General features: G+C 39.2%; 1 protein-coding gene across 2 annotated transcripts; it reads right to left on the bottom strand.

The window, feature by feature from the left end:
• Nucleotides 1–4,309: 4,309 nt before the first annotated feature.
• Nucleotides 4,310–18,585, bottom strand: LOC122556694 (clathrin light chain B-like). Of its 2 annotated transcripts, XM_043703749.1 has the most exons (6): nucleotides 18,327–18,585; nucleotides 12,728–12,774; nucleotides 11,588–11,705; nucleotides 10,987–11,098; nucleotides 8,270–8,323; nucleotides 4,310–4,841 (listed from the first exon to the last, which is right to left on the bottom strand). In XM_043703749.1, the coding sequence occupies exons 1-6, from the start codon at nucleotides 18,517–18,519 to the stop codon at nucleotides 4,670–4,672; spliced, it is 696 nt and encodes a 231-aa protein (XP_043559684.1). In that variant the 5' UTR covers nucleotides 18,520–18,585; the 3' UTR covers nucleotides 4,310–4,669. The 2 variants fall into 2 exon arrangements, with proteins under 2 accessions (XP_043559684.1, XP_043559685.1); XM_043703750.1 differs by lacking the exon at nucleotides 8,270–8,323 and having other exon boundaries at nucleotides 18,327–18,583.
• Nucleotides 18,586–19,167: the final 582 nt, after the last annotated feature.

Genomic DNA, 19,167 nt, shown 5'->3' with positions numbered 1-19,167 from the left:
ACCTTTCCTGTCTTAATTGAGATGCATTCTTCTGTGTACCAGTCAATCTAAGAGTTTGACAAGTTAATTACATATGAGATACACATAAGTAAAATTGCAGTCTTAATTACCCTAGATAAGGTTAGAAGTTAAAACACTGATCTACAACAAAACTGGTAGACCCCTACACAAATGATCAAAACAATACATAGGAAAAGACTTAAAGCATAAATTGAATTTCATCTTCAATGTGGTTTAAAAAGATAATCAAATGGTAGAAGTCAATTTGAACAGGAACAAGCACCATTACAAAATGTCCACTTCAGATGTAAAAAAAGAGGAAAATGGAAGAGACTAAAATGCTGGAGACTTAAGAAACTTTGACTTATCTCTTTCACTGACCGGTCCAAAGAACAAACCTTTTCCTCCACCAGTCCTGTGGACAAAGCAGCAGTCTGATTCTCAAACTTGACCAAAACCACAAGAATGTTTGTGTACATTCTAATGCTGTGTTTGTAACCAGACAGAATTAAATGGTCAGCCTTTTTCAATTAACTTCCCAGAATAAAAGATAAACAAAGGGGTAGCAATCCAGAGGGCTAGATTTCAATTTAAGGCATCATGGCATTTCAGTGAAAGTCAGTTGAAGAGTGATGCTTGAAAAGCACAGTTGGGCAGGCAGCATCTGAGGAGTGGAGAATTGAAGTTTTGATTATGAGCCCTTCATCAGGAATGAGGCGAGTGGGCTAAGGGCACAGAGATGGGGAGAATGCAATTGGTAGATAAAGGTAGGGGTGAAGACGATAGGTCAGAGGAGGATGGAACAGAAGGTGGGGAGCAAGATTGAGCGGTAGGACAGTGCTAAGTTGGAAGGTTGGATCTGGGTTAACATGAGGCGGGGAAATGAGCAAACTGGTGAAATCCACATTGATCTTGTCTGTTTAGAGGGTCCCAAGGCAGAAGATGAAGCATTCCTCCTCCAGGTGTCAGGTGGTTAGGGTTTGGTAGTGGAGGAAGCCCAGGACTAGCACATCTTTGGTGGAGTGGGGCTTAAAGTGTTCAGGTAGAGTAGTGGGGTTGTTTGGTTTGTGTCCCAGAGATTATCTGAAATTATCTGCAAGTTGGTGTTCTGTCTCCCTGAAGTAGAGACGACTGCATTGGACACAGTAGATGACATGTGGAAGTACAGGTTAATCTGTTGGATATAGGAGCCTTGGATGGAAAGGAGGGTGCAGGTTTTATACTTGTGGTGGCAGGAGGTGGTGGAGGGTGGGTTGGTGAGGGGTGTGGACCTAACAAGAGTCCGATGGAATCCAGAATGTCAAAAGGGATGGAGGGAAACATACCTCTGGTGATGGAAAATGTAATCTGTCTGGAGGCTTGTGGGGTGGATATTGGGGAACGGGGCATTGTCCTTGTTGCAATTGGAGGGGTACGGTTCAAGGGTGGAGATGCACTGGAGGGTATCAACCACATGGGAGGGGAAATTGCAGTCTTTAAAAAGGAGGCCATCTGGGATGTTCTATGGTCAAATTAGTGCTCCTGGGAAAAATGCAGCAAACGTAGAGGAATTGGGAGTAAGGGAATAGTATTTTTTAAAAACTGAGGCAGGATGGGAGGTGTGTAGTCTAGGTAGCTGTGGGTTTGCATTATATGTTGAGTCAAAAATCCCTAGAACTGGAGGGATCCAGGAGGAGGAAAGTGCCCAAATGGTCCAGAGAGTTTGGTTCAGAGAGAGTGTGTCTAGGTGACACTAACTCCCCCTCCAACAGGACATGCAGGTCCTGGGCTTCCTTCACTACCAAACCTTAACCATTTGACACCTGGGGAAGGAGAGCCTCATCTGCTGCCTTGGGATCCTCCAATGACACCAGGATCAATGTGGATTTAACTAGTTTCCTCATTCCCCTTCTTCCCAGATCCAACCTTCCAACTCAGCACTGCCTTTTACACTCCTACCTGTCCATCTTCCTTTCTCCTCCCCATGTAGCTGCTTCATCTGATCAGTTCATCCCACCCTCATCTATGTATCACATTATCTTCTCAACCACACCCCCAATCTCAGCCCCCTTAGGCCAGTAGGTGCATTCCTGATGAGTTTATGCTTGAGATGTCAATTCCTACCCCACCCCAAACCAATGCTGCCTGACTGGCAATGCTTTTCCAGCACCACTCCAATTCTGATCTCCAGCATCTGCAAGTACTAGAAGACTGAAGTTCAAGTAATCTTTAGTCCAAAGGTCATATGAAAAATTCACAATATTTGGATTCTACTACTTGATAGAATGTAGTTGCAGCAATCCAAGTGTGGCAGTTGAAGGTGGGAACCTAATAACAGGTCTTGTAATTTTACCAACCAAAATTGGCAAGCTTTTCCTACAAATAACTTTACATGAATGCAGTAAACAAAGGTAGGGCAACTTCTTTGAAGGGAGCACAGGATCAATGGAATACAAGTCTGAGAGACAGTTCAAAAAAAAGGTAGTGGGGAAAGGAAAGGGAAAAGTCAGGATTTGAGCTATTTAGAAAATTGTTGGAAAGAGGGGATTGAAACTGGGATATCTGGTCACCCTAAAGATAGAGAACCAGAAAGATAAAGTAAACTCAAAAATCATTGAATATGAATGAGACTTTCCCAACCCACTGAAAGCCTAAATGGGACAGTTACTGGATCAAGAGTAATTTAGTCATGCAGAATGAAACAGGCTGTAAGAATCTGACCTAACTAGTCCACACCAATCACATTCCCAAACTAATAGTCCTACTTGTGTGCATCCATCTCTACAAATCTTACCTATTCATATATTTCAGCAATTGTCTTGTTTTGTAACTGTACATGAATCCTCCACTTCCTAACAGTTAATTCCCCACCAACATGGTTGAAAATATTCCCCTCACCACTTTTAAAACCTCTCCTCACTTAAAAATATGCCCCTTTGTCTTAAACACTCACCCTAGGGAAAAGGACCTTGCTATTCACTTTATGTAAGCCCTTGATTTGATCAACCTCAACCTATGCTCCAGTGAAAAAACCCAAATTTTAATAGCTGAATCCTTCCAGTCTCAGTAATATCCTGGTGAATCTTTTCCAAACCCTGTCCAATTTAATATCCTTCTACAACAAGGCAACCAGACCAGTACACTATTCTAGAAGAGGCCTCGCCAACATCCTGCACAATCTCAGCACAACATCTCAACAGGACTGAGCAATGAAGGAACATGTACCACCTTATCTCCCAATGATGCATGTTTCAAAGAACTATGTACCTGCACCCTTAAGTCTGTTCAGTACAACCCAGGATCTGACCAGTTGTACAAGTTTCACTAAAATGCAATATCTTGCATTCATCCACATTAAATGCAATCTGTCACTCACCATTGAACCAATTAAGATTGGGTGTAATCTTAAACCATTTCACCAATGTTGGTGTCCTCCCCAAGCTTACTGACTCCTTTATTCTCAAAGTCACTAACTAAAGTGATAAAAACTGGATCAGTACCAATCCCTGTGGAACACTCCTGGTCACAAGCTTCTAGTCTGAAAAGTAGCCCTTCATGTCATGTCTACCATAAAGTCAATTTTGTATTGAGTCAGCATGTTTACCTTGCTGCTCCAGTAAGGGTTTGCTGCCCTTGACAGGACACTTGCTTAAAACAAACTAAGTTTAGGCTCTGGACTACTCCCCTGAAATGGTTTGTGTCTGGCCTGGTCCTTAATCCTGAATCCCATGATTTAAAACTTTAATCAGTCTACCATGTGAAACCTTGTGAAAGGCTGACTGAAGTGCAAGTAAACAATGTCTATTGCTCTGCCCTCAATCTTATGGGTACTTCCTCAAAAAAAAAGTGTTGGAGAGATGACTTCCCACAAAACCATGCTGATCACCCTTAAATAATTCCCTGCCCCACAGAATATAAACCTTCTTTTAGAACCACCTCCAACTTACCCACCATTGATGTCAGAGTCTCACATCTACAGTTCCCAGGCTGCTCCATACAGCTTACCTTAAAGAATGGTGCAACATTAGCCATTCTCAAGTCCTCTGACACCTCACTTATGGTTATAGATACAACAGGAATACATTAAAGGCATTAAAGATTAGATCAAGGCTGGAAGTTGTGTTTGTACTGTGGAAAATTAAAGTTAGATTATCTTGGGTCAAGAGTTGCAAAACATGAAAAATTTTCAAACCTCAAAAACTGTCAGTAATCCAAGCTAATGAGAAGCATAGTGTTTCACTATTCTAAAAGTTTAAGTGGGCTGAATCTTTTGGCTGTTTAGTGAGTTGATTCAACTAATGCTTATGGCTTTAAGCAAGACAAAACCAAGTGTTTTAATGTAACCTTTAATGCACAAGTGTAGTCAACATGATTTTGAAACAAAGGCCATAGATTGCACTCATAATTCATGCATAAATATAGTCATGTGATGCAGCACAAGGACAGTGTAGGGATATTGATAATTGAGAAAAAGTTAAACATTGAAACCCTGGAGCGAAGGCAGTTGTCTACAGGACTGCCAATTACTGGAGTTATTGGGCATTGAAAAAGGAAAAAAAACATTTGATCTTTTAATTTACAATGGTTTGGTCCAAACAGGAATGACTAACACTCATCCTTCTATTCTAATGGCCGTTGTTGTGGGATCCAAAGCTAGTAAGAATGCCCACACCATAGTGTTATGTAGCATCTAACGGACTAATGGTGACTGCTTAAGGGATATCAGTACAGAACGCATACGTGATACATCCTTTGACTGCTTGTTGGTTTTGGGATTGAAATCACAAAGACGTGCTACTCGCTCCCATTCTGTTCCAGGTGTATCTTCATTACAATCCTGGACAAAGGCCTCTTCAGCAGCTCTGAAATAGTAAAAAGACAGATGATGCACTAAATAGGCACATTTGGTTATGATTTCAACAAATTCCCAACTGAACTTGGAAACATTTGGGTGCTCACTTCCTATAGCTGACACTGCAGGCAAACCTTTACCCAATATTTGGCATTGTTGCCAACAGCAGGGAGAAGTTTCTATAATCCTTTTTCAAGAAAGTTGCTATTCAGTAATGAATTTCAGCCTGCCAGCTCAATCAGGCACATATGACTAAGCTTATCATGCACCCTTCCTCCACACCCTATTAGGCCCTTAGTTTATTCCAGCAAAATTTAGGCATGGGCCTTCAGTTGCACCAGTTCTAGTTGATTCCACCTTTTCAAGTGGAAACAGCTTGCAGTATTCTCATTTAGCACTTCAAGAGCAACTGCTTTGAAAAACCAGAAATTGAACTCAATCTTGTCAGAATGGCTTAACACCAAGCCACAACTTTGATGACAAATCAAGAGATACATTCAGCTCACTTTAAAACCCTTCAGTTTGCAGTGCTCAAGAGATTTTCCAAATCACTTGCTTCAAGGAGCACTGCTGCTCCAATGAAAGAGGAGCCATGCACTGGGTAGAAGTTTTATAAGAACAGTTCAGCTTCAGGTAAGTCTCATTATCAATACAAACAGCAAGCTTTCCATTCAGTAAAAAACCTTCCCAGCTGAACTGCACTTAATGTGAAATGCAAATTCATTGGAGAAGTGAGCTTAAAAAAAAACCACTTTCAATCAATGATAGCTCCCCCACTTCAGCTGAACATAAATGAAAACCAAACTATGAATCAATATTTGTTCCTTTTAGTGACTGGTTACAAGTCAGTCAAGCAATTCAGGGTATAGTAGCATTTATAAAACTTGCAGATTAAAATTTGACTGGACTGTTTATTCTAGAATTAGCCACAAGTATTGTACAATTTGCTCAAAACTTTATGCCAGCAAATCCACTTTCATCTGTTTGTTTTCCTATAGAGGAGACGTCACCAGGCATAAATTCAGAAGTAATCAGGTACAATACCAATTTGGACAAAGAGCTAAACCATGATCAAGGTAAAAGATTCCAAGCATTGAATTTATGCTTTGAAGACTAGCACAAGCCCAAGACTATGGAATTATTTTCCTTTCATAACTATTGAAAATCACAAGCTAAACATCCTTTCCATTGTCAGGAGGGTGAAGATCAGGTTGGACAGAGGTGTCTGAAAGCAGATTGTGATGTTAAACACTTTCAGGGTTACAGCATGATGAACAGAACTGAAATGAATGGGTGGAGTTTATTCAATTTTTTCATAGTCAGGATGTACTTGACCATTTCTTTCACTGGAGCATGAAGAAATTAAAATGAAATGTAGACAGAAGTCCAAGATCTAGAATAGAAAAGTACATTTTTGCGAGAAAAGAAAAAAGTTAGGCAGAAAAGTATCAGAGTCAAGAGTGTGGGGTGCTGGAAAAGCACAGCAGGTCAGGCAGCATCCAAGGAGCAGGAACATAGATGTTTCGGGCAAAAGCCCTTCACTATTCCTGATGAAGGGCTTTTGCCCGAAACGTCGATTTTCCTGCTCCTCAGATGCTGCCTGACCTGTTGTACTTTTCCAGCACCACATGGACTCTGATCTCCAGCATCTGCAGTACCCACTTTCACCTAGAAAAGTATCAGAACCAGACTGGTGATTAGTGGTGACTTGAAGCCAAATTGAATTGCTTTAGGTATTAGATTTCATGTACCTCATTGTAGTGTAAAACATCCAGTGCTATGAGTTACTTAAACTCTGTACAGAGGTAGTTCCAAGCACCATTTGTGATCATTTCAATACTAACTTAACACTTGAATATTTTCAGCTCTGCATTTTGAGGCTTTTATGCTTTCAACTTTGAATGTGCCAGTGCTACATAGCATCCTTAATATTGTTGAATGTACACAAAACCAATAATCTATAGTGTGCATAAAATCAGTCTTTATTCCCACTTCATAGGCAAATGCACCAACTCCGTTTGGACAAAAGGCTTACCTTTAGTCATTTATGACAAGGCTACATGGAATAAGGGTGATACCTTGGAGCAAAGGTTAAAGTTGGATGATTAGTTGACTCAATCTCAACAATTTCTCAATGATTCCTTTTCCTTTAAAAAAGTTTGTAAAACCTGTAGTTATATATTTGACATCCCTCCCACCTTATGTTAAAATAGTCTTAATTATATTTAGACACAAGGGTGCATCCATATTTTGTTCATATCTTAAATTCTGGATCCTATCCCTTTCTTGCCTCAGTGTTTAACCAGAAGCAATCTGTGCTAAGCGTTTAGTTTGTCTTCACCCTTTCCTCAGACATGTCCATGAATTTGCAATAACATTTCCATACAGCAAACAGCCCCAAGACCTCTATTCAAGGACTCAATAAGACTGTCAAGACTAAAGGAATAATCAACTTAAGTAGGAGGGAAGATTGAATGTTTTCTGGACTGTGCTGCACCTTCTAAGTAAATGCATGGCACCAGAGAAACAGTGATGAAAATCAGATCAAAGAGCATCACTAACTGACATTATTTTTCCATGTGAAGATCTTTATGCTGTGAAAAGCATTATTTGGTTAAACTTGAGTGAACTAAGGATTTAATGCAGTAAAATTGAAGTGATTGTTGAATTGTAAGACAACAGCACAAATACAGAAGGATACTACTAACTCAATAGAATACACTACCTGTTCTACATGGGAAAAACTGCCTAGCTATTCCAAGAGCCTTACACAAGCAGAAATTCCTAGATGGGGAGAAAAGCTCAAGTGTATGACTATAGAACTAGTAAAACAATTTTGGGAGCACTGGCTTCAATTAAAAAATAAATGCAAGTCACCTAAAAATCAACTTAAGACAGCATTCTGGAAAAAAAATGAAAAATTCTATTTAGGATAGCATTGTTAAAGATTTCAACACATTACCATAGTATTCAGGGTTTAGTGTAACTTTAAACTAAAAAGAGACATGTATTTGAAAAGCACATTTGTGTTTACAAAAACATGACTGAAGTTTGAATATTGAAATGAGTTTTGCACACACCTAAGACTTTTGAAATGTTCCCCTCCCTTGCATGGTAGTTTAGCTAGGGTCTGCTAGCAATGATTTTTGGAAGTCACCGCATACATACTAATAGCATCTAAAGATCAGCAAGTTTGAAGACTCTAGTCTCAGTTGACTAGCTTTCACTTTAAAAAGTAGTGTAGTCCATGTCATGGATGTCCATACCATGAGGAGCAGAACCAAATGCTGGATAAACAAAAACTGGTTCTACAAGTATAATGTTTGTACATTTTTCAACAGACATTGAAAGAACACTTCAAGTCAGTGTTTCTATTAAGATTTGAAACAGTGAAATTCTAAATGTTATAGAGCATTAAAAGAAAAATAGCAAACATACACGTAGCCTATCACATCAGCGAAGGACTGTTTGTAGAAAGCTTCGTCAGCGATCCTAGTGCACATGCATGTTAGTCCAGAAAGAGTGAACCCGCAGACCAACAGGAAAGGAGCACAGAAGTTGCAACAGGTGGGTAGAGAAAGGATAAGAAAAGAGGACAGTGTTAATATTTTTAGCAAGAATTTATTAAACTGCAGTTGCAAGTATTCATCTTTGCCTGGAATAAAGTTAGGAAAGAAGTGGTGGTTAAAAATTCGATGAGATGTCTATTGGGAAAAAAACAAACAACAATTGGAAAGATTAGAGCAATATCTAATTTCCTAGTCCCAAGGAAAGCTTTGCAATAGTCACTGAACAACTTCATGGTTTCTATCACCAAATCTGCAGTCACTGCGCAAGCTCAAAAGTGAACAGCTTTAAACTAATGGAACAGTTAATTCAACCATTAAAGGCCAAGCATGTTTATACTGGTGAAGTCCATAAACCTTTCAAATAAACTGTTCCCAAATATTAACAGTATTTGAACTGCAGTGTTCCAATACTACAAACTGAGTGAATCAGACATTCCTGCAAATCGCAAGTAATTGCAGAAAGTGATAATGTCACTAATGTTGGTGGTTTTAAAAATTGATAGCTTAGTACTTGCAGCAACATCCATTGCTCCAGGAACATTAAAATATGTTCCACCACCTTCTTGAAAACACCAGGTGTATATTCACCAAGTAAAGCAGTTAGAGGGAAGTCCAGAATTTTGACTGAGTCACACTGAAGGAACAGCAAGATAAGTCAGGATGCAGAGTGGTTTGTAGAACTTGCATGCAGATATTTGAATGCATTCAAGTGTCACCTGTGAGCCAGATGGACTCTTCCTAACAACTAGGAATTTTGTTTAAAAGTAGATTCTAATTCCAAATATTCTTGTAGAGTTCAAATTCCACTTTGTCAAGGATTTATACCTGGCTCCCCAAACATTAGCAGAGTTTGTTTCAGCAGTCGAGCAATAATATCAGGCTATCACTTTGACACCTTCAAAGTATGTTCACTTGGTCCTGTAAATATCAATAAATAGTAAAATGAAATCTTTCGAATGGCTGTTTTCCCAAGAGCATCAGAGTGTGAGACATTACCTTAGAGGTTTAATCTGAGCAGAACGGATATGGTAAACAGACAAGGTCTTTTACCTGGGATAAAAAATCCAAAGCTTGAGGGCATTGGTTTTGGGCAAGGGGAAAAATTGAGACCCTTGGGGCAACTTTTTCACAGGGTTGTGAATGGAATGTGCTGCCAGAGGTTGGAACAATTACAACCTATGAAAAAGGCATCTGGATGGGTATATGAATAACAAGGTTTTAGAGGGATATGGGATAAGTGCTGGCAAAAGGTACTACATTCATTTAAGACACTGGTCAGCACAGACAAGTTGGACTGAAGGGTTTGAGTTGTACATCTTTAATGTCTCAATGGTTAGATGTATAAAACTGACTCAACATACAGATTAGATCTCTTCATATCACTGTTCTCATGTAGTAACTATTTACTGCTTATAGGCCTGTAAAGCAGCTTAAATTTCAGCTGATGACTCACTGGATTTAAAACATTACATCTGTGGAGCAAAAGCAGCCAGACATGCTGAGTTTCTCCAACAATCTGTTTTTGCTTTAAAATCCAAATTTTTAGTCTACATTTCATAAAGTTTTTACTTGAAGTATTCTTAATAGGTTCTGCAATAACCAAGGAATTAGCAACCATTCCTCAGCAGCATACAAATACTGAACGGAAGCAAATGCAATCCCACAGCCAATGCATAACCAGTATACTGAAGAAACAAAATGCAAAAAAAGTTAGAAAATGCCCAAGGTGTTTGTCTTAGCTGATTAAATCTTAAATATAGTTGGGACCTTAAGTGTTTCAGTCCAACTCAAGTATAGCTAGTACTGGTAACATCCCTACCCCTGAATCAGATGGTTCAGGTTTAGGTCCTAGTTATCCCAGAGGGATAAGATGTCTGAACAATTGAGTATAGCTGAATTCTGAACACAATGGAGAAAGACAGAAGTATGGGCCAAGTACCATTTTGTAGTTGCAAGGGAAGCCTTGTGCCCCTCTTATAAGAAAGGGAAAGCAGCAGTTTTATCTCCCAGGTGACAGTTGTACAAGGTTAGCCAATGTAAACATTTTAACATGCTAAGTGTCACTACATATACAGGAGACATTGATAATGAATTTGTGCTGTCTTTTATGCAACTAATAGTATGTTAAGCTGTTAAGACAACAAGTGCCCAAACATTCAAGAGTTACATCAATACTATTGACAGTAATGTCAATGCAATGGAGCATTGTGAAGTAAACAGGTTTGCTTGTTCCCAATTAACAATTTTAATTTGAAAATTAGTCAAGCCAGTATTTTAAATTCCATGTTTATATCTAGATTTATAGTTGTATAAGTGCATTTTCTTTGATTAGTTCAGATGGTACTAGTAATCACTAATAGTACTGAAGCTTAACTGAGTGCATTTGTTTTATTCAGCTGGTACCTAGAATTTATGAAAAACTTAATTTTGTAGTCACTCAACTGGGTGAATAATTACATAAAATAGTCAAAAACATGCAAATCAAAACATGTGGGAATCTACATTTGATTTGTCATTAAGCAAGCATTCAGAACTTGGGATTCTTTTTCTAAAAAGCTGTAGTAAAGAGAATACATTTAGCCATACCTGTTATTCTTTTTTATTTTCTCCAACTGTTCATTCTGTCGAATGTACCACTCTTCTAGTTCCTTTTTTGCCTTCTCTTTCCATTCCATTTCTGCTTTTCGAGAAGCAGCATCTGAGGAGGTGAAAACCATTAAACGGAATACTTCAGCTGTACAAACTGGTTGATACTGAAGTTAAAAAGAGATTGATTTAAATCATTGGATGTGCAAAATTTAACAAATCAATGAGGATTCTTGAAGTGTTATTTTTCTTCAATATTCAGATATCAGCAGGACCTTAGAATCCTCACTGGATTGGGTATTTTGGGAAAGGTAATACTGCCATTTTTAGAGAGCCAACTCCATTCAGTCAGAAGTAACAATTAAAATCCTGAATTTACATGAACAGCTTAGATCAAAACAAGCTTGACAAAACAAGTCACATTTAATTCACACTAATGTTTTAGTTGAAGCTTCTTCTCCCAATGTCAAGGCAATGAACTAGGATATTGACAGAAGTTTTTATTTCCAAATCCATGAAAGCAACACTTCTACATTTCCATTTCTTGCTATGGCTAAAGCCAAGGCTTCAAAATCACTGATTCTGTACAAGTTCCTCTTACCAAGATTTTCTAGGCGAGTTATCTGCTCTTCTCTCCATTTTCGGATGCTCTCAGGTTCTTGGCTCAAGCGATCTGCTCGAGCTATTGCAGCATAACTGTCATTTGGACAATTTGACTCCTGTTTTAAACAGATTATACAAGTACAACTCAATTTCTATTGTTGGGACTGCAATTCTCTATCTGCTTCAAGTATAGAATATGGACAATTGTTAAGTTGACCTTTATGTTATATTAAATTATATAGTACCCAGAACACACTAATGGGTCCAATTAGTCTTTTTATTCTCTCCATTTGCATGTTGAAGGTTTCTCCCTTAAACTTTAATCCACTGTTTGTACTGCCAATTTTTATGACATCAAAACCACCACTCAATTGTGACATCTATGCAGATGTGATGTGATGTGATAATCATTGCATTTTAATATACTGTTTTGCCCCCTCTACACTTCAGCTTTTATGCATTTTCTAGCACCTGGTCAGTACAACTTGAATGTAAGGCATGCAAAGATCCTGAAGGCTCAAGTGCACTGGTAATTACCACTGCATACAACACTAGGTGCAAGTTTGCCAATTGTAATTTGGATCAGAAATTCAATGTTTGTTCACTTTTTAGTGATTCTAATCAAAATGGAAAACAAGGCTTACAGAGATTTACTTCAAAATGAGATTTGTACTCAGTTAAAGTAAATTGGTTGTCTTCATTTAAAGATTGACAGCAGACTAGTAAATTTATGCTGACCAAAGCAATATCGTTGATTAAGCTTTCCAGCTGCTACCTCATTGGCTTTTAGGTTACAGCACGAGCGCACCTTGGTAAAACTACTAGCTATTTTTAGAATAAATAGCTCAGTGTATAAAATTTCCAGCACTTTCAATTGAAAAAAAGTCAGTGGTTAACAGGTTAAGGACGTGCATCAAAAGCCAACAGAATGGCAACTAACCTAATGATTGCTTTTTGTCAAGAGAATTTTGTGACTAAGACATGAATGAGAACTAAAACATTACAATTTTACTTTTAATCTCACTAAATTGCATTTAACCTTTCACATCATCCATATCCAGTAGGCCAAAATTTTGATACAACACGTGTAACATTACAATTAAAGCACATTAATACTGCATTTGAGAATTTTGCCAACCTGGTATACTTCACCATTAACAGCAGTCAGCTCTTCTTCGAATCCACCTGAGGAAAAACAAATATTGACTTTAAAAGTTCAGAATATTTAGTGAGTCACCACTGTAGAACAACTTTAGTGCAAAGATTGAGAGCAGTGAAAACTAGTTTACAGAATTTTCTTACCAAATAAGTTCATACATAATGTATTACATAGAAGTAGCCGCTCATCCAATTTCAACACTGCAATATAGACTTCATGCTGTTTGTAATAGCATTTGGAATGTGCTGAGAATCTGGGGCAGGCACACCTACAGGTTTGTGTTCACTAGATTTACTACATATTGTTCAAATCAACCACATGACATTTCTATGGTTCAGCTTCATTCCACATTATATTGCTAACATCAAGTTTGGTAGTATAGCCCACATTTAAAAGCAAAGAGGAAGATTAATTGCTGTTCCTTTTTAGATTTGGTTGATGAATATTCAACTATTACTGGGAAATTTTCCTTCTAAAAAAGAAAAGGATGTAATGTTTAGTTTACACTCGTTCATCCACTTAAGGGGAGGCATGATTTATACTTTCACAAACACTTGAGTGATCGTAAGGTACTTGATGTTTGTTGATGCATACACCAAGGGTTTACAGCCTTGACAAAACCTTCAGCTAATAGGGTGTATTAGCAAGAGAGAGAAACGAGCATCTAGTGACAGAGGTTCAGTATCTCAAAGACAAAACCATCTAGAAGGTTGTGTGGGCTCAGTCAGTACAAAGAGATGCATAGGTTTACAAAAGTGTAAAAACCTGTGGCTGAGAGAATTAAATGTTTCATAGCTTAGAGAAGCTCAAGCAGTTACTGATTAGAAGAAAAAAAAAAAAATCTAGAAACCAAACAAGTCATGCCAACAAAACAAGGAATTTTATAGTTCAGTCACTTTTCAGTGAAATTGGAGTACCTGTTTAAAAAGATAAGACTAGATTCCCTTCAGCCCAACAAGTGCACATTGACCCTCTGAAGAGTAACCCACCCAGACCCATTCCCCTACATTTACTCCTGACTAATGCACCCATCACTATAGGCAATTTAGTACAGCCAATCCACCTAACCTGCAAATCTTTTGAGCATGGAGGAAACCAAAGCACGCAGAGGAAACCCAGGCAGACATGGGGAGAATGTGCAAACTCCACACCTGAGGTAGAGATTCAAACCCAGGTCCCTGGTGCTGGGGCAGTGCTAGCCACTGAGCCACCGTGCCAGGATTTAAGACGGTTGAATCTTTGTTTCAAATACATCATGTAGTGTAAAATGTGTTCCTCCCCTGCACTGCTACAAGAGCTCACTGTGCACAGTAGCCACTATTTGCTATAGTGGAGTTCAGAAGTATTTTTGTTTCAAAGTTCTTGAAAACCAGTGGTCATGAAAGACATAAATTGAATTGTATCTTGAAACAACCCAATGAGGAGTTATTCAACTTGTATAATAAGCTAAATAGCAATTCTGAATGGAAAGCAGCAATACTTTCACAGTAATTTTATGCTGTTCACCTTAAAGTGAACAAGGATGTGAAGCTGCTGTCCAAATTCCAAGAAAGTGCCATTAGCCTCATTGTTACTGACCAAAGTGTGGTACAGTAGGTTACTGCTGGTACTAATTTTTCAATAGCATGCAAGATTCAAACTACAGTTATGCACCAAGGCATGTATTAAATAATTTAAGATGCTGCATTTCATGCTCAAAGGTCAAATGAAAAACACTCCAGTTTCAATGGCATTTGAAACTGGAACATGCTCATTCTATTTCAAATGCTTTGGCAATTTTGGGGAGCAATATCCTTGACGTTAAAAATCTCAATGCTGGATTTTTTGATATCACCACCACACTTAAAAAAAGATGCTGTAAAAGAGTTTCAATTGGGTTAGCCAAAAACCTGACCAAAACCAAATTTTCCAGCTCAACAAATCCACTCCATGTTGCACCCAAGTTTCTTTTGGAGCAGCATTTCAGGTGGCAAAATCCAGACACTATCCTGAGAAAAATCCCTCCAATGCCAGTATATACTCATTTGTGGTCAAGTACATTCAGAGATCAATCAATTTCATCATCTGCAGTCTGCTTAAATATTCAATTTATCTGCTTCCTACAAAAATGCATCTATTTTTCTAGATTACATTGATTTGTTGCTCACTCAACCTATCTATATCCCTCTGCAGAATGCCATCCTTACCATTTGCCTTATGACCTACACATCACCTAAACTTGGTGACAGTACATTTGTTCTCATTTTATTCACTAATACTACAAGTAATTGCAGCCCCAGTACTGATTGGGACTGATTAAGTGTTTAGCATGAAGACCATGCAGCTCCTTCACATGACAGGAAAACATCCAAAATAAACAATGAATTCTATTTCAACTGATTAGCCTTACCATAACCATCTACTGGCACATGCTGCCTTCCAAGGTCCATGCAGATGTAAACATTTGGGTTTGCCTGTAGATCTTAATATCTATTATGTATTCATTTACCTTGTTTGCCCTCCCCAAATGCACTGCCTCTTCTCCAGATTCAACTCTGAAGAGTTTAATAGGCTTCTGTAGTATCTGCACATCCAGAAGGCAACAAGAGGGCAAGTATTGGACATTAGTATTAAAATGTATGCACTAGAGTCAAGATAGATTATCCAAAGAGAATCTTGATCCATCACCCTTTAACAGGAAGCTACATCAACATGTGAACATAGACATGAGCTCAGTACAATATTGCAAAAAAAAAGTCATTCTTGAAAGGAATCAGAATACAGTGATAAAAGCCCAATAAGTAATTGGATAAGCCATGTGAACAGTCCTGGTTTTCAGAACTGTCTAAATTTATTTTAACTGCAGAGGACTATAGCTATGTATACCTGGATCTGATGAGCAAGAGACCAGATTTTTGATTTAATATCAAGGGCAGCACAAATTCAGTCTTAGTAATTTTATCATACAGCAACACACTGAGTGAAGTCATTGGCTTCAGACAACAAACCCAGGCAAGGGCAGAAATGAAGGACAAATAGAAAACAGATCATTGTAATTGAGCTGCCCCGTCATTAAAATTGATCATATTACCCAGTTACAAGGGTGCAGTCAATATGGTTTGTTCATCAGGCCTTCAAGGTTGGAAACTGCACTAAAGAGTCAGGAAATTTAGACTGGAGGCAGGGAAAAGTAGTTGTACAGACTAGCAATCCGAATTAGTTTACTGTTTCGGTTCAGAGATGCTACAATAATTTGAGAATAATATGCAACTTTGCATATTGGCACACCAGCCTCATTAACAGACCAATTCTAGTTATTAAACTTATGGCAACCTCAAATTGTTTTAGATATTGGGAGTCAAAGACAGTACCTGAATTTACATGAAAACTGGATTAAATGTCCAGCAAGATCATGCAGCTCCTTCACATGACATGAAGGAAGTCAGATAAACAGTGAACTATATTGAGCAAAGTTCAAAGATGCTCATCTGAAGTGTACAGCTTAATGCAAATCAGTTTGGCTCAGGTCAGTGGAATAAAAGTCACCTATTAAATAAAGCAGGGCAGATCAGAGTTTTGAAAATATAGTTATTTAAATCTCAGACATGGGCTAAACTGTTAGAACACTTTCCACAAGTGGCATTTGCCCAGTGTACACAAACAGAAAATAAGTTTCACATTAGTAAACTAGAAATTCTGCTGTCTGACACTATGGAAGTGCGTTGAAAAATTTGTATCCATTCCACTTAACTCAGTTCTCACCCTAACAGTTCAGGTCCCATATAGGGAAGAGTGAAAATGATTTGAAGTACTCCACAATTAAATGACTTGAGTCACAATATTTTTATTGTTATCAACATAAGTTAGTGTTTAAGGACATTGATAAATTCTTCTATCAATCTTCCATTAAGCAAGATCACAAGGAAAATATCAACCAAAAGTATTTAAACTGAAAACTAAAGACAAGCTAGCAAAACATTTAAAATAACTCAAGAAAAGGTATGCACTCAACTTAGGAGTACTAGTTAGGTCACAGCTTAAAGCACTACCACTACATGTGTAAAGCTGAAAGGGTACAGTTTCTACCCTTTTGACGTCTCAGATTTCAACTTTAAATTTTGAAGGCAATCATGCCCCACACCACTTGTTTCTATATATACTTATAATATTGTGCAGTTTTAAACTAGACATCCTATACTAGTTTACAAGGAACCTTAACTAAATGCGCATTAAGCCCTGCCTCCAAGGTGGTACCATTTATTTTAACAGCTTCAAAATATCACTAAAACAAGCCTAACCCAAATCAGCAGCAAGCAGAGGATATAATCAGTCTGCAACTTGGCAAAGAGTAGCTCAATCCTACTCGACAGGAACTACTCCAATTGGTCAACCCCATGACTGTATTCTCCCAGAAGTCTCTGGGAAAAAAGTTTAGTTACAAACAATACTGCCACAGAAATACATGTTTCACAGCTAGGTGTCTATATAGTGTTGTCCTTTGACAGTGGAAGAAAGACTGCATTTGATAGAGGAATACCATTAGTGAACCTTAAATGGGTCAGAGCAATAAAGTAACTTCAGAAGCAACTATCTTAACGAGGATGTTTCTTCATGTGCTTTTTGACTTGTGAAAGGGCACTGATGCTTTTATACCCTTGAGAACCACATACTGGAAACAAATTCCTTACATATTTGTTGGCCTATTTCAACATCTATTTTAAAAAAAAGGCAAAATTTTAGTACAGCCAGGATATTTTAAACTGCTGCACATTTAAATCGCATAAGCAAATTCGCTTAATTGCACTGATATTTGCCAATGGTGGTGGAAACTTTGACTGGCATGATAAAAAATTTAAGACGCTTCTTCACATGATCAGTGGGTGGACCAGGTATTAAGGTACTGATGTAGGAAGAACTAAAGGTTATATATCTTATCACCAGTAGGCACTATCTGAATACCGATTTTCAGTTCGTTAGTATTTAGACCGCTTAACTAAAAGATAGAATCGTATCTTATTGTATTGTAAAACAACCCAACGGGAGTCTAAAGTAAACAGCCTACAAAAGAAATGCTTCGTTCACAATTTTAACAATGCTCTAGCCAATTTGCGACAGGGTCTTCCGTTACGTGGGAAACATGATAAACGTGTGAGCACTGATAAGTTACCCTTCCACTAATAGCACAACAACAGATGCCTGAATAAAGAACAGCAGCGCTGGAGCGGAAACCGGGGCAGGAAGAAAACCGTGAGAAAAAAAAAGTGATTTTATTTTGCAAAAGTAGCCGGTGTTAGGATGCTGCTGGGATATTTCCCGCTAGCCATGGTCACTCAGACACAGGAGGCGACAGTGCGGGAAGACAGGTTTGACTCCGGTGACACCAGAAACCGAACACTGAAGTACTTGAGTCAGAGCAGCGGGAAGGCCGGAAGCAAAGACAGAATGAACTCGGCCAGCCCCACCTCGACAGGTCCGGGCCGAGCCGGGCCGAGCCAAGCCACACAGTGAGAGCGAGATCGCCGCAAGAATCCAAGATCCACCGCCACATCTCCATCACCCAGCCCTCTCCCAGAGGCACGACCTCCCCGGCCACTCTCACCTCCAGTGTCATGAGAGGAGTGACCCGGCAAGGCCGACGGCACCTCGCCCCCGTCCAAGATACTGAAGCCCTCGTCGTTCTCGATGCCGGCGATCTCGCTCTCCTGCTGCGCCAGGAAGGCGGCGGCCGGATCTTCCTCGGCGCTGCCCGTGGTGCCATTGTCCGACGAAAAGAAACCGAAGTCTTCAGCCATCTTCAAAAGACCGGGCTTGAGACTTGATCGAAACCGGAAGCCAGTTGCAAGAAAATCGGAAATGGCCCTCACAGCCCTTACGTCATCTTTATACAACCGCATGGCGCAGGGGTTCCGCCTACTTGGCCACGTTTAACCGCGCCTGCGCATACACGTCAATTCTGTAAACGTGATTGACAGACGCTTCTACCAATGGGATAAGAGGTAGTAACATTAAAGGCAACAAAAGTCCGGGTGTCCTTGGAGAAGGAGCACGCGGTGTCGACCAACACCCTGGAGTTAAGGGCAGTGTTTGTCACTGGCCACCCGGGTGTTTTCCTATCTTCCTGGTGGTGGAAATTGAATAAAAGATTGGTGCACTTTGTGTCTTTCACTGTGTCTCACACCTGCACACACACACCATGGGTGCTGGGGATAAAATAAGCACTACCGCACTTAGGTGGAAAAAATAACCAGGAGATTCACACAGCATCACACTAAGAAGAAAAAGAAAAAAAAAGGCAACAAAAGTCCGGGTGTCCTTGGAGAAGGAGCACGCGGTGTCGACCAACACCCTGGAGTTAAGGGCAGTGTTTGTCACTGCGCAGGGAGTGGAGTGCATCATTTCTCCCTCCAACTCTATTTTGATTTAGTCCCTACCCTCACCTT

Source organism: Chiloscyllium plagiosum, chromosome 14, assembly GCF_004010195.1.
Source record: "Chiloscyllium plagiosum isolate BGI_BamShark_2017 chromosome 14, ASM401019v2, whole genome shotgun sequence".
Taxonomy (NCBI): Eukaryota; Metazoa; Chordata; class Chondrichthyes; order Orectolobiformes; family Hemiscylliidae; genus Chiloscyllium; species Chiloscyllium plagiosum.
The sequence above is the reverse complement of the archived record's forward strand: the minus strand, read 5'-3'. Positions and strand labels throughout refer to the sequence as shown.

Coding starts and splice junctions, on each gene's coding strand:
- LOC122556694 (XM_043703749.1), bottom strand. CDS start 18,519: ATGGCTGAAGACTTCGGTTTCTTTTCGTCGGACAATGGCACCACGGGC. Junction 12,775..18,326: donor CTCCTCTCATGACACTGGAG/GTGAGAGTGGCC, acceptor GTTTTTCCTCAG/GTGGATTCGAAGAAGAGCTG. Junction 8,324..10,986: donor AAAATAAAAAAGAATAACAG/GTATGGCTAAAT, acceptor CATGTGCACTAG/GATCGCTGACGAAGCTTTCT.